Raw genomic sequence first — 16,121 nt, forward strand, 5'->3', positions numbered from 1 at the left:
TCTCTCTCCCTCTCTCTCTCTGTCTGTCTCTCTCTCTGTCTCTCTCTCTATTTCTCTCTCTCTCTTTACCTACCTACCTACCTCCCTCTCAGCTGTCATCTTTAAAAAATACAGCCATTGCAGTTTTTTAAATTTTACAAGAGAGCTAAAAAAAACTGAACGTTGCCAATAAAACATTTGCTTTAAAGATAATAAGGAAGTCATTATCAAAATTGTGTTCTTAAAAATACTGGCTTTTGATGTTTGCAAACAGTTTGTTTTCTTGGTAACAATATTCAAGGGTTCTTTTAAGCTCATCTGTAAAATTGTAAAAAGTGCATATACTATATTAAATTTCTAAAATGATGGCAGCTCTCTTTCCCTCTCTCCCTCATTCCCTCCCTGTTCATACACAGGTATGAACATACGTACATTTATACCTACCTACTGATCGACCTACCTACTTACCTTCCGACCGACCAATCTCGATACATGTACGAGTGTGTTCCCTCCAGCAGCTCTCTCTTGTCCCTCCCTGTACATACATACATACATACATACCTACGTACCGACCGGCCTACCTACCTACTGACCATTTTACCTACTAACCGATCGACCTACCGTCTTACTTACCTACCTACCTACCTACCTACCGACCTCGATATATGTGAGTGCGTTCCCTGCAGCTGCTCTCTTTCCCTCTCTCTTTCCTTCCCTCCCTGTACATACTTACATACCTACGTATACCTACCTACTGACCAACTTACCTACTGACCGATCAACCTACTGTCCTACCTATCTACCAACCAACTGACCGACTCAGATATGTGGGTGGTTGACAGGTGGTCTGGTGTGGTTTGCTCCTTCTTTCCTTTGGAACATCTATCGTCTTCATCTCCCTTCCTTAGTTTTTGTGTACGTTATTCTCTTGTAACACCTCTAATCTTCTGCACTTATATGACCTTATTGTGTTGCAAGTGCCGTAAAACACTTACTAAAACCAAAACGACCCAGACATACAGGTGCTCAGGTGTGGTTTGCTTCTTCTTTCCTATCAAACATCTATCGTCCTTATCTCCCCTCCTTCTTGTTTATGTTTTGTTGCTCTCTTGTAACACCTCTAATCTTCTGGCGCTCATACGACCTTATGCAGTTGCGAGGGCCGTAAAACCTCTACTAAAACAAAGACATACATGTGAGTGTGCTCCCTCCCTCTGACAGACAACAGTGGGCACTGACCGGGATGGGCGATGTCCTGGAGCAGGTGTCGGCAGTGTCCGAGCAGATGTTGCTGCACGGTCTCAACAAAGAGGAGCTGCTCCTCCTTCAAGCTACAGTATTAGTTAATGCAGGTGGGTCTTTAAACTCTAATGTCGCTTGTTTTGTTGTTGCTTTTAAATTTTCTGTTGTTTCTTAAATTAGAATTTGTTTTTCTTTCTTTTTAAACTTTAGTTCATGGAGGTGGATGTTCAAACTGCTTTTTTTGGTTTGTTTTTTAAATGTTCTAAAATAATTAAATAATGCAGTTGGATGTCAAATCTGTGCTATTTGGGTTTTTGTTTTCCCAGGAAAGGGGGGTTCTTTTTTCTTTTTTAAAAATAATCAATGCAGATGGATATTCAAATTGTGTTGGATTTTTTTTTTTTTTTTTTGGGGGGGGGGGGTGCATATTTTCTCTTGGCTTTTTTTCTTTCCTTTCTGAAGTTATTGGTTTTGTTTTTTAAAAATTAGATTCACTGTGCATTGAAACCAAATCCTTTGCTGTTAATGTGTCTGTGTATTTATTCCCCCCTGCCCCCAACACCATCACCACAACACACACACACATGTGTAATCTAAATGTTAATACCGTCCCCTTCAAAAGCAGGTGCTTTACTCCCTTTGACCCTGATTTTTTACAGCTTGAGTGAAAAGAAAGTAAAAGTTCCTCATTCTTCTTGAGACATCAACGATGTTTTATGCATTTCTCTCTCTGAATATATTCATACGGTACAAAATTTGATATTGGCTGAGGGCGTTGATATTCTAGAGCTAATTGAGACCCACATTTTAGCAATGTGGTTCTCATTTTGATGCTACAACTTAATATTCTTGTGAGGGTAGAAATGTATGGAGATCTCAGACAAAATTCAGTTTTGTCTTTTATGTAATTTAAGACATCCCTAGGAGACATGGAAATCTGTCTTTTCTTGAATGAGAATTCTCTAGTCTATGCAGCGATGCCATACTTCTATTATAATGTTGAATTGTTTTGTCAATATACTCAATTTAAGTGTATTGATAGTGTCTCTTCTTGAATCTGTTCCTAGTTGTTGAAATGGCTACAGTGAGATATACCGGAGTGTTGAGCAGCCTAAATTAGATTTATAGACTTCACAGGGAAGTTTGTTGTTTTTTAAGAATCTTTTTACCTGCCCCCAACTCTAAATGTAACAAAATGTGTGTTTTGTGTACGAACTCTTCTGCAGAGGTCCGTCCCTTGGACAGTTTCCTGAAAATCCAAGAGATGCGTCAGTTAATCCTGGATGTGTTCATGGAGGTGGCCGGTCGGCACCAGGGCTTCGGCAACTGGCGCCACGCGCCCTCCATCCTGCTCCTGCTGACTCACATCCGGCAGGCGGGCGAGCGGGGCATCACCTACTTCCAGAAACTCAAGATGGAGGGCTGCGTGACCTTCTGCGACCTCCTCACCGAGATGCTGGACGCGCACAATTCCTCGGGCGAGCGGCGGCGGCTGCAGCAGCAACAGCACCCCCAGCAACAGCAACAGCCGCCGGCCCACCACCACCACCACCACCACCAGCAGCCGCCACCGCCGCAACAGCAGCAGCAGCAGCAACAGCCACCGCCCCCGCCACCACCGCCCCAGCACCAACAGCAACAGCACCCATCCCAGCACCAGAGCCACCACCCCCACCCGGGACACCCCCAGCAGACTCTGCCTGAATGATGATAGCTGGCCTGCTAGATGACTTTATACATTACATAACTACTACATACGTACATACTTACAGCTTTGAGGAACGCAAGACTGGCTGGCTGGCTGGGAGCTCTGAACATACTCAAAATGTGGCTAAGCGAGAGAGAGAGGGGGGGGGGAAGGGAGCTGTTCTGACAGACAACTGCAGATTCATCCTGATGAGGGAGTGCGAGAGCTGGGAATTTGCTGCTGAATTGTGTGAGTGATGCTGATAGTTCCAGTGCGCCCAGTGTGAATGCGTCTTGCAACCAAAGGAGTAAGCCGCACTGCTGCAGAAATCGTCACGCTTCTCGTGTGTGTGAGGGTTTTGGGTTTTGTTGGCTCTTAGAATTTTGGGAGTACAAAGTTATAGTAAGCGCACACCCTCTCCCTCTTCCCCCCCCCTCCCCCAATGCATGTGCTTACCAAAAGGGCTTAGTGTAAAAGAATCATTAGTATATTGGGACATGCAGCCTATGTCTTCACTGTCACTGCTTAAGATACAGTGTTGAGCAGTTTAGCACTGTGCTATGTATTCAGCTGCTGCAAGTGGGCTGGCTCGCTCATGATGTAGTGCTGCCTCTTGTGCTGCACTCTCAGTGTCACTGAGTCTATAGTTTAGTGCTTGGCCCTGTGCCTAGTGTTCACCACCACTGTATTTCTAGCACGGTTGTGAAGTACTGTGTTATATGTCCAGTGTGGATGTGCTATTAACTAACATAGTGCTTAGTACTAGTCTATGCAGTGCCACTGGCCACCGTGCTAGGTTAGCCCATACGAGGACTTTATTGTCCCCTAGGCCTGTTCAGGCTTCCCGTAACGGTGAAGTAACCCCACCCCCATCCCCTCTCCACTTTCCCTCCTGACCATTGCCTTCCACGCATGACATGCGTGCCGTTTTCTGGCACAGCTCATTCATCAGTGTCACTGGCTTTCAGAATAATACCTTGTGGCTTTGTTGATTGTATTTCTTACCCAAGTGGTGTGTGTGTGTCTAATAAGACCAGTGGTTCTTGTTGCCTTCAACTAGTGTTGTTGTTCCAGTCTCTGGACTTTCTCGGTGACATTACACTCTCCAGTGTATATATTTATGGTGAGATAGATATATTTAAACATGTATATGTATATATATATATCTCCAAAGTCAGAAATAGAAACTGTTCCATCTGGTGTGCCTGCCACTCAAGCTGCAATATATCCACGGCTGCCCCCCCCCTCCCCCTCCCGCACAGCCCCTCCCCCTTCCCCTGGACCGTCACCCGTGAGGCTGTGTAACAAGCGTGTGATTCACCCACCAGCCAGGAATCGGGAGAATGAACCTACAGTTTTCTGACCAGAAACAAGAACAATAACAACATCAACAACAACAAGACAAACTACGTCAGCAGAGATTATGTTTTGTTTCAGAGACAACAATGGCTCCATGGAGTGCTGTCTGTCTCTCCCTCTCACAGCTGTAGCTTAGCCGAGCGGTTCTGAACATTTTTAACTATGTCCTATTTACCAATGTGAAAGAATTACACCGATTGGAGAGAGGTTTCCCCAACTGTGATCTATGTCTGCTTCCTCCTGGCCAGGAGCTAAAGATGTTATCTATAGAAACAGGAGGAGTTGCAGGCTGTCTATGGAGTGGCACTGTTTTCCAAGCCTACTACTACTACATCTAATAATAATAATAATAATAATACTTCTTGTACTACTAAATCTGTTGTATTCTGTGAGGAAGCGCACTGGCATTTCATACTGGTGACCTTTTGTGTGTACTACTCCGTGTTGCGCTTCTTTGTTGTACTGTTGTTTTTACATACATATTATAAATATTATATATAAATATATATACATACGTTATACTGTTGTTGCAATTTTATTGATTTTTAGCAATTTTTACTTGGTCTATTTTTGCTATTGTATCATCAATAATTGTACATGTTTCTGAGCTTTGCTGTCATGATTGGAAACTGAACGGAGAATTTACGAGGGGAGGGGGGTGCTAATGGTGCCTAGTATATTATGAAAACAACAGGTTGTAAGGGGTGTGGTGGGTGAAATTTACCCTGATTCTGTTTACATTTTGGTCAGTCAGTAGCCATTTGTGGGGGAAAGATGTTGCTGAAAAAAAGTGTCTTTTGGTAGGCAGGAAACTTAAGGGCAAAACTGTGTGCTGTATTATTCAGAATAATCTTTGTATTTATAGTGGATATTTAGAGAGGAATATATGGATAGATGTAGGTGACGTTTTGTTTGAATTTGATTATATTTTCTAACTTTCCTTACAACCCAGCCAGCACATTTCTGCAGCTTAATGTACAACTCTGCCATACGCCATTTAAAAAAGTGATGTCGTATGACAGAGTGTTACACTGAGCCGTCAGTGTGTACTTTGTCAGCATTCACATAAAGAGGGCCAGAGAACCTATGCAAATCTGCCTGCTTTTGTGTCATTTCATAGATGCTACTTAAATCCAGTGCCTAAGGTGGGCTGGCAAAAATCTTTGTATAAGGTTACAACTTTGTGCTGTCCAAAGGAAGACCGGTTAAAAGTTGGGAGAGCGAGGTTGGACAGTCATAAGGGGCAATTTAAGAACTGCCTTTAGCACAACTTTTGAGGAATGCAAATGATTTTAAATTAGTACAGTTGCTACCTAAAGTGAATAATATTGGAAACTATTGCTATTTCACCAAGCATGGTCAAACCTGTCGTAAGTAAAAAATTTGGGATAATCTGGAATGGTACTAGTGGTTCCTTTTTTTTTTTTACTGTTTTGGAAATGTCTAGAAGTAGGCTAGACTTCTTGTTACATGAATGTTTAGGTTTGTGGAGAAGGAAGACTTCGAAACATTTAAGAAGAGAAAGCAGTTCCTTTGTGGCTACATTTTATGAGAATCTTAAATTTATTACTCTTTTGTGATAGATAGGATAGGTGCTGTCTACTCAGAAACCTGTTCTGCTCCGCTGTTGATTTGGATTAAGTCAACTTGACATTTCTAGTTTTAAAAGTTGAATTTTTTTTAAAATGTAATATACACATTTCTTCCATTTTGTTCCCAACATGCCAGCATTGAATCGGACACAATGAGATTCTGAATGACGGAAGTTCATCATTTTGTTGTGTGGTGTTTCAGTTTTTTGGGTTTTTTTAAATGTACAATACAAAGATGATGACTGACTACATTGCTAAGGAGATTGTTGCCACAATTGTTAACTCAAACTGTTTGTTGCAAGCGTTACCAGTGGTTTCTATGATATCTTACCAGTGATTATGTTTCAGCTTGTTGCATTGTTTTTTATGTTGTTTTCTCCTCCCTTTATTTCTATACTCATTCTAGCAGATGTTTTTATTAATTTTTTTTCCCCCTAATATTTTTCATGTATGTGAACATGTACACAGGTTGGGACAGCACATATAATATTGACTTTGTCCGGTGACCTTCAGTAACATTTCCCTTCCTCCCTCTTCTCTCCCCCCCCTCAACCACTCGGTCCCCATGCTTTACTACATCAAGCCTCCCCACTGCCACACAATGAAGCAGCTCTTTTCCAAAATGCTAAAAGATCCAACATTACCATCTTTTGTTAACCTTTTGTGTCCTCGGAAGATACATCACTGCTGGGACTAGGTTCTTGTCTATTCTAAACTGCATTATTTGAACATTATTGGATATATTCTTTTAAGCACAAGATTTTCTCATTCGGAATTGTGTTCAGACTGGTACTGCCATAAACTTAGTTTAATCAAGTCCACCGTGCATTTTGGAGAATGAGAAAATGTATTCGGAAAGTGTGAATCACTCTGGAGTGAAAGTAGTTTGATTTTAAAGGAGTTCAGCCTTAAGTTGTTTTAATGTCTCAATGCTGCTTTTTGCATGAAAAAGGCAATGAGGGTCCCAATGCTCTTCAAGATTATTATAATCATGGAATCAGAAGTTGAGAATAGATGTAGTTGATTCAAAATTGGACCTGCTAGTGTTGAACTAATTCTTCAGACATGTCTCACCATTACTAATAATAGCTTGTCAGGTTGACCCTGAGTGAACGGTTCATATTTTGGAAGAGAGCTCTTCAGCAAGGGTGTCCCTGATAGGAGTGTTTGGTTCTGTCGACTTGTGCTTGCCCTGTGAAATCCTGGTCTTCCCGTTCTCCATCTGTAGAAGCTGCCTCTCTCACAGCGTTGGGCTTGGGTCTCTAGTCGTGCGATAATACTACACCACCACCACCCACCTTTCCCCACCCCAAACTCATTTTAGCTTATTGTATGCATCGTATAGTGATAGCAGCTGTTGGTTGCTAGGCACTCCGGTGTGGTCTGCTTCATCTTTTTCACGTTACTGTTTCTATTATCATACTCTGTCCCAGCAGCATGTAGAGGCTATTGTGCCGACTCGTGTCTTGTGGACCGTTAAGAACCCAGTGATAGATAGCTGCTTCATGCCCTCTGGTTTCGTATCAGCTGTGTTACCAAAAGTCTTGCAACAATCAACATCCTTTAGAGTATCTATGTGTCATCTGTTCCCTTTTCCTAGCAAGTACAGGGTGATTGTTGTCAGTGAACGAGATTCGTAGGTTTTATCTCCTTGCACTCCTGTCGATGTGCACATATTTGACTGTTTAGTCATCTGAAGTTTACTGGAGGTGCAGGTGTGACCTGCTCTTCCAAGATAGGAAAACAATTTGAACCATTGTTTTATTTCGCTGTTAAAATCTGAACCTGGTAATTTTATGTTTTGTGGTGGAAGGGTATAACTAGTTCCTTAAGAAGTGATTTCTTTGGAGAGGTTGCGACCTGTTTAATTGACATTTTAAAGTCAAATCGTTCACTGAACTACTGTTTCATCATTATTCTTTATCTATTACTACAACAGTTTATTGTGTTTCTGCTTGACAGCATGTTTTAGCTTTCCTTCATGGCTGATCTAGCTACTCTGGTTTGAACTGAACTTTTGAAATCAAAATGAGTTTGTTCCTCTGTCTCATTCCCTATTTCCTTCTTTCAGTCCTTACCTATCCCACACCCACCCACAGATACCCCCCGTGAGCCTCTAACCTGCCAGTTAGTCCCATACCGGTGCCCCATCTCTGTTAGTTCCTCTCTACATCCTGCTTTGTCTTTATGGCTTGTGTAGCAGACAGTTTTATCCCTCTGGTGGGTGGTTTGAGGGTGCTGCTGGTTGGTACTTTTTTTTCTTCTCCTTTTCCCCTGTTGTTTCTGTCGGTCTATCTTGCTATTTTACAGCATCAGTGTCTGTCCAGTGTGGTTTGGATGTGCTTCTCTTTACTCCGAACTTATCCTTCGGTTAGGAACCAGTTATTCCGTGTGGCTAGTATTTCATCACCTCTTCATCACATGTCAGTTCGCGCAAGATTCTCTACATTATTTCGTTTTCATTTGTGAATTTTTTATCGCATCCATGGACTTGTTCCCCAGCACATTCCCATATTGTAATGCTACCAGATGTTGCTCGGCACGTACACACAGCAGGGATGCGAGTTCATTGTGAATGTTTTTGTTTGTGTGTGTGCGTGGACAAGTTCTCATTTGATTGTCAACCGTTTGCTTTGCCTATAACTGTTGTTTGTTTGTGGCGCTCATGCGACTAGTGTGTTGCTTTCAGGTTAGTTGAAACAGTTTGGTTTTAAGTTGTCTCACTGCTGCCTCTGGGTTACTTGTTGTAGTTCCTCCTGTGTTTGCCTTGCTAGAGAAGACTGCATTTCTTTTACTTTTTAAAGTGTTTTCTGTAAATTGACAAGCTCTACATGTAGTTTTTCTGTGCTAAGTTGTGTAAGGTAGTCATTTGTTAAAGTCTCTTTTCAGTGGAAAGACGAGCAGATCAAGTAAATATATGAGGCATTGGGGTTTTATGAAATGGAAATATTTATGGGTTTGTTCTGAGAGCCCCATCGTGGGTAAACTCTTCAAAGATTATATCTGACAAGTAGAAAATGTTGTCACGTGAATGTTTCTTTTTTCAGATGCGGGGGGCGAGATGAGATTGCAATGGTTTTGATCATTTTTAGCTGAAAATGTTATAATTTTGAGGAGGGTGGGAGTGTATTTGGCAGGTTAAAGCATATTTTTATTGGTATATCACCACCTAAGGGACAAAAATGAATCCTTTAGATTGATATTCAATATTGCTGTGGTACCACAAGACTCCAGAGGTTTTTGTGGGTTTTTAAAAAATATTAAACAAAATGCCTTGAATGCATACTTAGCTTTGTAATGTAGCATGTCATTTGTTCTTGAAGAAAGTATACCATGCACTTGTTGAATAACATGTGTTTGAGTCCATTGTACTTTAAAACCGTAGAGTTTCTTTACAGGTGCATTTTTTTGTTATATTTAAACAGCTGTTATAGATTTCAATATGATCAATTGACAATGAAACTTGTTTTTAAACTCAATTTTAGAATTCAGACTGAGGAAAATTTTGTTTTCTTGCATTCCTGAGCTGTAGCCTGTTGATCTAGCTGTAATGTTTGTAGAGACTCAGTCTCTAATAGCAACACTGTTTTCATGGTTTGACTTAATGTTAGGCCTTTTTCATGTAGATTTGTGTAGTCTTGTTGAACATTGAATTAGTTTTGTCCCCTAACATGTTGAAAGCCTTTTTGTTACAATCAACTGAATCTTACACAAAAGGTATCCGGTTCTACGCTGAAGTATTTTATTTCATGCCTGGTTGATAGTTTGGGTTTTATTTTGTTATAACACAACTGCTCAGATTTGTTTTCTATGGGCATACTTTTGTTAATGTACTATGGCTGGTCTGTTGATGCTTATGTTCCTGTTTAGTATTGTAGAAATGTTAGTGTTAACTATATATTCATATTATATATATCTATATCTATATCTATGTATTGTCTGATATGCAGCTTGCTTTACCAAGAGTCCTGTGTTGTCCGCATTCAATGTTTCAATCTAGACGTGATACCCTCCACACCAAGCCCACCCCTCACCAACATACCAGTGGGAAGATGGGGCTTGTAGTTTGATCAAGATCAACGGAAGTATCTGTTCACCTGTCACTAGAGATGTTCCAGGCCAGGCTTAAGTGAGACAGTCGGATGAGTTTGTTGAGATGAAAAAGAAATTTGTTGGAGTATAGCCTGTGGTATCAATGTAAAATGTGGGAGCCCAGTTTACATAAAGGCAAAATTTTGCATTTCATTTTTATAGTTGTGTTCATTTTTAACGACCCGTAATACAAACAAGTAGTCATATTTGATCTTATAGAGTGGTAAAATATGACAAGGGATAGTTGGAGACATTTCGATATTGGGCTCGATCTCCATTTGAAGGTTTCTTGTGTGTAGGAAGGTTGTTGCTCATGCAGGTTAAGTAAAAGACCCGGACTGCTTTTTAATACTGAATCGCTGTCTTTTATGATTGTTTGGGCCAAGTCTGACACAGACTGTAAAATTGTACTATGGATTGACAGTCATGCTTAGGAAAGTGTTACCAGGTAGCTGTTACTGCATCAGATGGCCTGTGTCTCTCACACTGTTCTAGTCATTACACGGACTAAGTTCTCCCTTGGTTTTGTGGGGGATGTTAGAGTACCATATATATCAAATCACTTATAATACCATGCTGGAAAAGGCCCTGGTATTTGGTTGCTAGAATTCTTATCCAGACTTTCATAGCATCTAGTACAAAGTTTAATAAGAGAATTCACTGGGATAAATTGTCATAATGTAGCAGTATTCATCCTTGTCACGAGCTAAGTCTCTCACGTCTCTGCAATTCATCTCATCATAAACTCGGAATATTTGCTATACACGTATCAAAATAGTCTCTAAGGCTCTGGTTGAAATTTCCTCAAAAATTCCCTGGAGGGATCAGTAAAATGGACATCAGTTGTTGGATCACTACAAGAGTAGCAGAAACTCCAGTAGCGTATTGTTTACCCTCGCCATTCTACTCCCTGCCAGCCGACAAAGGCTCCTGTCAGCTTCACCACAACACCTGCACCAGTACGCTATATGTCTGTCTCGCACGCCTCCTGCCACATGCTCAACACAAAGCAATGTCTTCATTCTGCAAGAGAACCTTATGCAAAAAAAAAATTGTTCCATTGACTGAGTGAATGAAGCTGCATTCACGTTATATTTTATCAGTTTCCTTTCATTTTTGCCGGTGCACACATGCAAAACTTGTCCACAGCTGTAGTGAAGGTCAGGCCTCGTCTCGTCTTCTCATTGACTTCCCGTTGTTTGTTGGTAGGGTACGTACATGTCAGTCTGTGGCCGTACGTTCAGGGTCTGTTTCTCGCTGCTTGTTAGCCCGGTCACCAGTTATGTTTGAAATGAAATGTTGTTAAATACTTAACTTTTTGAGTAGGCGGTAGGTGCACGCAGGCACACGAGTCAGATGTATTGCTTTTGCTACAATCTCCCTCTGACAGAATCATGTAGTTAACAAACTCAGTTTTCTTATTTCGACTCAAGGCTGCTTGTCACTGCTCCTCCAGTCCCTGTTTACGATGTCCCTGAGCAAAAACACACCCCTCCTCCCCCTTCCCCCATCATACCTATAACAAATATATGTCTCTAATGTTGTTGTGAGTTCTCGATGACAAATGGCAAGACCCAGCAGGGAATTTTTCTTCCTTCTTCCATTTGAGCTCCCCTTTTTTTTTCCTCTTGTGCAGGGAATTGGGATTCAAAGTACTGTTGACAATGGCTTCTTCTGCCATCATTTGGCTACTACGTCTACAACTACCACTTTTAGTGCAGAACTATGTGTGTGCTGCTGGTGTGTGTGTGTGTGTGTGTTGTGTAGGTGGCAAAACTGGGGGAGCTGTGTGCTGCGGATAGCCCTGCTGTGCTGTGAGGCCTAGCAGTCTAGGAGTCAAGCTCAAGACTCGTATTTGACAATGGAGAGAAAAAAAGAATTATAATAATTCTTCACACCCCCGCCCCCACACTCCCCAAAAAAATATTTTTTCAAAGCATAAATCATTGATCCAATGCACTACCAGTACTCATTTTGCTAGCTTCTCTTGTTGTTTTTCATTTTGGAAGTGGGACTCTCTTTTTTAAAAAAAATGTTTTGTTTTATAGTATTAGTCTAGTTCCTAGTTGAAACTGATCATGTGATTGTGATGTCCATCTTGAGATGTCCCGACTTGTGTCTGGACAAGGGCCAGGCTCCAGGACTGGGTCAGGATGCTTGCTGATTTTACCCACAGAGTTCACATTGAAACAATTGTTTGGAGTATTTGTTTGTTGTTTTATTTTGTTTTTGTTTTTTTCTGTGGTCTTAGTTATAACTTCATGAACAGAGTAGTTTTTATTCCATAGACATAGATTACATTATTGTTAGCATTGCCCTATTTCTTGTTGTGCCCATGGGATAAAGAGGTTGGCTATGCCAGCCTTTGATAAGTCCTAGGGGTTGAATTAGTTTGTTTTTTAAAATCATTTCTCATGGCAAGGCTGATGGCTTGCGGGTCAGGTTGATCTTTTTCCCCCTACCCAGAGTTCTATGTTTTTCCCTTTGAGATTAGGGATGTTGTAAAGTGTGTGTTTGTTGTGTCTGTGTATGATTTTTCCAGTTTATTCCTTCAGTCGTGAACACGTGTGTTTATGATGATGAGTGTGTGCGTGTGATGTGGCATAGAGAGAGTGACTATATTTCATGGTTGTTTTTTTTTTCCTTTTCTTTTTTTTTTTTTTTTCCTTTTCTTTTTTTTTTTTTTCTCCTATTGTTTCTGATTGTGTGCTGACAGGCCGTGAGTGTGCGCACGGCAGCGTGCGTGGTTGCGTCTGTCGTCCAGCACTCCCTGGAGTGGTCAGGGTGCTGCACTTCTACTATACATTTCTTATGCAACTGAACCTTGAAACGCTCATTGAGGCAAGATGAATTAATTGTAATGATACACAAACACTTGAAGTGGCAACAACGCGAACTTGAGGGGACAAAGTTCACCCACTCTCTGATGGTGCTATGAACATTGATGATGTGACTCGCTGACACGGCCTGGATTGTTTTTTCAACTGTTCTCTCTTTGTCTCTCTCCCTCTCTCTTTCCATCTCTCTCTCTCTGTCTCCATCCTTCTCTCTTTCTTTCTCTCTCTCCCTCTCTCTCTTTCTTTCTTTTTTGTCTTTTTGGGGGGCTTTCCTATTTGGTTTGCATTTTGTTTTTGTGTATTTTCATAAAAGGTTTGTTTTTTACTTTCAATTCCAAGCACTTTTTTTTAGTGTCAAAAAAAAGGAGATAGAGACGTCTTGAATTCTTATTGAAAATGGAAGTTCGTGTAACTCAGCCACAATAGGATATATCTGACAACATCTAAGGTTAGGAAGTACATCTAAGAAGGAGTCAATCAACAGCACTTGCTCGATCAAGACTCCGCTGCTTTTTTTTTCATTCTCTGAACATCTATCGAAGGCATTTCTTATTTCCAGCTTGCTGTAAGAGTTTTTGTCTTTTCAGATCGGACCTTCCATAGCTTTGACTTCTCTCAAAAGAGTGTACAGTATTTATATAATGAACTTGTATCGATGATGGTCTCTTGTAAAGTGCATTTTCTTTTTGTTGCCATATACTTTCTGTTTTTGCACAGGACTGGATAGAAAGCTGTAGTATTGTTCCTGCTGTATGCAGAGTTTAGAGGCTTACACTTTGTATATGTGAGGTGATTACACAATGCATAGGATTTCTTGCCTTTTTTTTTTTTTTAGTGTTAGATATCAGATTTACTTCTTTGAAGGCGAAGGGGAGACTCTTTTACTATTTTTTTTCCTGATAGTAAAATGATAATAATTTTTGTAAGGATATTTTTTTTTCAATAAAAGAATTTATTTTAAAACATAAAATTCCAGTGTTTCATGGTCTGGGTTTCATTTTTTTCTCTCCATACCTCTGTCTCTGTCTCTCTCCCTCTCTCTGTCTCTCTCTCTCTCTCTCTCTGTCTGTGTTGGCAATGTTTCAAGTTCGATATTATATTGGAATTTTTACAATCCGGATAACTGTTTTATCATGAATAATTATCTACTACAGAGATGAATGTTATTTATGTTCTGGGATGTGCTGGTCCCCGCCACGGCCAGCCACTAGCAAACAGATTCATGCCTGCCAGTCAGCATTTGGTTTTTTCCCCCCTAATTGCTTTGGTTATTGCAATGTTAACGTTTTGTTGTTTCTCCCCCATCTCCCCATCATAAACATCTGGTTTATTTTCATTCTTGAATAAAAGAAATTTTAATGCTACTGGCCTTTGACATTGTTTGTATTCCTGACAATGTGTGATGTGTGTATGAGTTTCTGTTTCATTGACAAGCTGTTAAAATGTAGTAAGCCAAGAAAGCAAAATTTTACAGGAAAGAAAAAATTTGTTTCATTCTTTTAATAATTGTAGGCCTACCTTTACAGTTTGTTTTTTGGGGGGTTTTTTAACCAAAATATTTCTTCAGCACTTGCAACCAATACTACCTGTTAAGGAATTGCATATTTTTTTTAATTTCAAAAGTTTGGGCTACGTACATTTTAACAGCTTGTCAATGATTTGCTATTGTCGTGTGTCTCAGTAACTGTTTGATAAAAGGTTTGCTTAGTTTGTCTGTACATTCTTCTACCTTTTCATTGACAACTGCTGTTGAAAGATTTAGTGTAGTCTTCTCTTCTTAATCTCTTGTGTCAAACTTGTACCAGATGTACAAATGGTGTTAATCGGGCTGGGCTGGCTGACTCATAAATGACAATGCAACAACTATTGTTCTTTTTTTGTAGTGAAAGTCAGGTTCGGTGAAGGTCCTGATTTAGAACTGCAAGGAGCTGGTTGAGCGTGACGAAGTAATGTAGACCCAATTTTTAAAAAGCTGTACGCATCTGTGGTGTAGTGGTTAGGTGCTTTGCTGTCACATGCCAGAAACCTTCAAGTTCGATTCCTTGTGAAGAAAATTTTTAATGAGTGTTTTGGTCTGTCTACTGAGACCTTATATGCACCTCTCCGCCTGGATCGTCGGTGACGGGCAGGACTGAAGCCTGCCTCCTAAATTATTAGAATTGTGTTGATGGGGTCACAAAAAACGCCTACATTTTAAAAAGATAATTTTAAAAGACAACTGTCTACATAGGAATCATACACTTTATAATAGGAAACGGTGGAATACTGAGGACACAACTCGGATAATACACTGTCAAACTGATATCTTGCAGTGATTCCCACTCTTAAATTTCAATTCACAGTGGTGTTTTTCCCCCCAATGGTGTTCCTCAGCAATTTTGCTGACTGAACAAGGGGAGGTAATTTAGCAACCCTCCCTCATGACTTCTGGAAACATATTTTGGGGTTCTTTTCAACAGGTTCGGTTCAGATGCTTTGAGTACTCGTGAGACCAAAGAAAAAACTTACAGATTTTCTTTTTACATGTAATACTGGATTAGACTTGGAAATCTCCCCTAAAAGGAAAAAGAACCCGTGGAACTGGAACAATAAATTAATAATGGAAATCTTGTAATAGAAAGTAAAATAAAAGTCAAACCTGCTCTAGCGGCCACCTGTCCAAGATAAACATCTCTATAAATGACAGCGCTTTCCATCTCTCCTCTTCCATTTTTTAGATATAATGAAACTGTCCATGGCATCCACCTGTCTAAGAAAACCACTATTTTCATTAACAATGGATGGCTTTCTGGGGCAACCTCGACTGTATAATATTATTGTTTATGTGAGAGTTTTTAAGACGGAAAATCAAATTTAGAGCATTATGGAAGGGGGGGGGAGGGGGGGTGACAGAAAGAAACAAAGGTTCCAATATGGAAAAGTAGTATTTCAATTTACGCTCAATAAAATTGTTAAAAACTTCCCCTACTAAAGTCATCTCTTAACTCAAGAAAGTAAGTGTTTTGTTACCATTTCAATAAATGACAAAGGGCTGATGTTTAAATTTTCCCATTCCAACTTGACAGCGATACAACTGTCTCTTAACACCTTGAGACCACACCATCAGATTCTTGATTTGCATCGAAAGGCTCAGTATTTTTAGGTGCTTTCAAGAGTTCTGTGAGTGGGTGCTCTGGTGTGGTTTGTTCCTTCCTTCCAATTGAGCGTCTGTCATCCTTATCCCTCCTCGTTTTTATTGTCTCTTACAAAAACTTTTAAAAGTTCTGTATAGGTCCCAAAGACAGATTGAAGTAAATAGGTTTTCTATTCATGTTCCTTATCATTCAGGTAAAC

The 16,121-nt window shown here is 40.3% G+C and overlaps 1 protein-coding gene across 1 annotated transcript in view; it reads left to right on the top strand.

Moving 5' to 3' along the window:
* The window catches only part of ER (estrogen receptor), a gene marked incomplete at its 3' end in the record, with an annotated part of 29,021 nt that extends 26,244 nt beyond the window's left edge, over positions 1–2,777 (top strand). Inside the window, 4 exon segments of the mRNA NM_001204719.1 lie at positions 1,183–1,187; positions 1,189–1,331; positions 2,448–2,767; positions 2,770–2,777. Of these exon segments, the coding sequence (NP_001191648.1) occupies positions 1,183–1,187; positions 1,189–1,331; positions 2,448–2,767; positions 2,770–2,777 (476 nt within the window).
* Between the last annotated feature and the right edge of the window lie 13,344 nt (positions 2,778–16,121).

This window comes from Aplysia californica, unplaced genomic scaffold (genome assembly GCF_000002075.1).
Source record: "Aplysia californica isolate F4 #8 unplaced genomic scaffold, AplCal3.0 scaffold00426, whole genome shotgun sequence".
Taxonomy (NCBI): Eukaryota; Metazoa; Mollusca; class Gastropoda; order Aplysiida; family Aplysiidae; genus Aplysia; species Aplysia californica.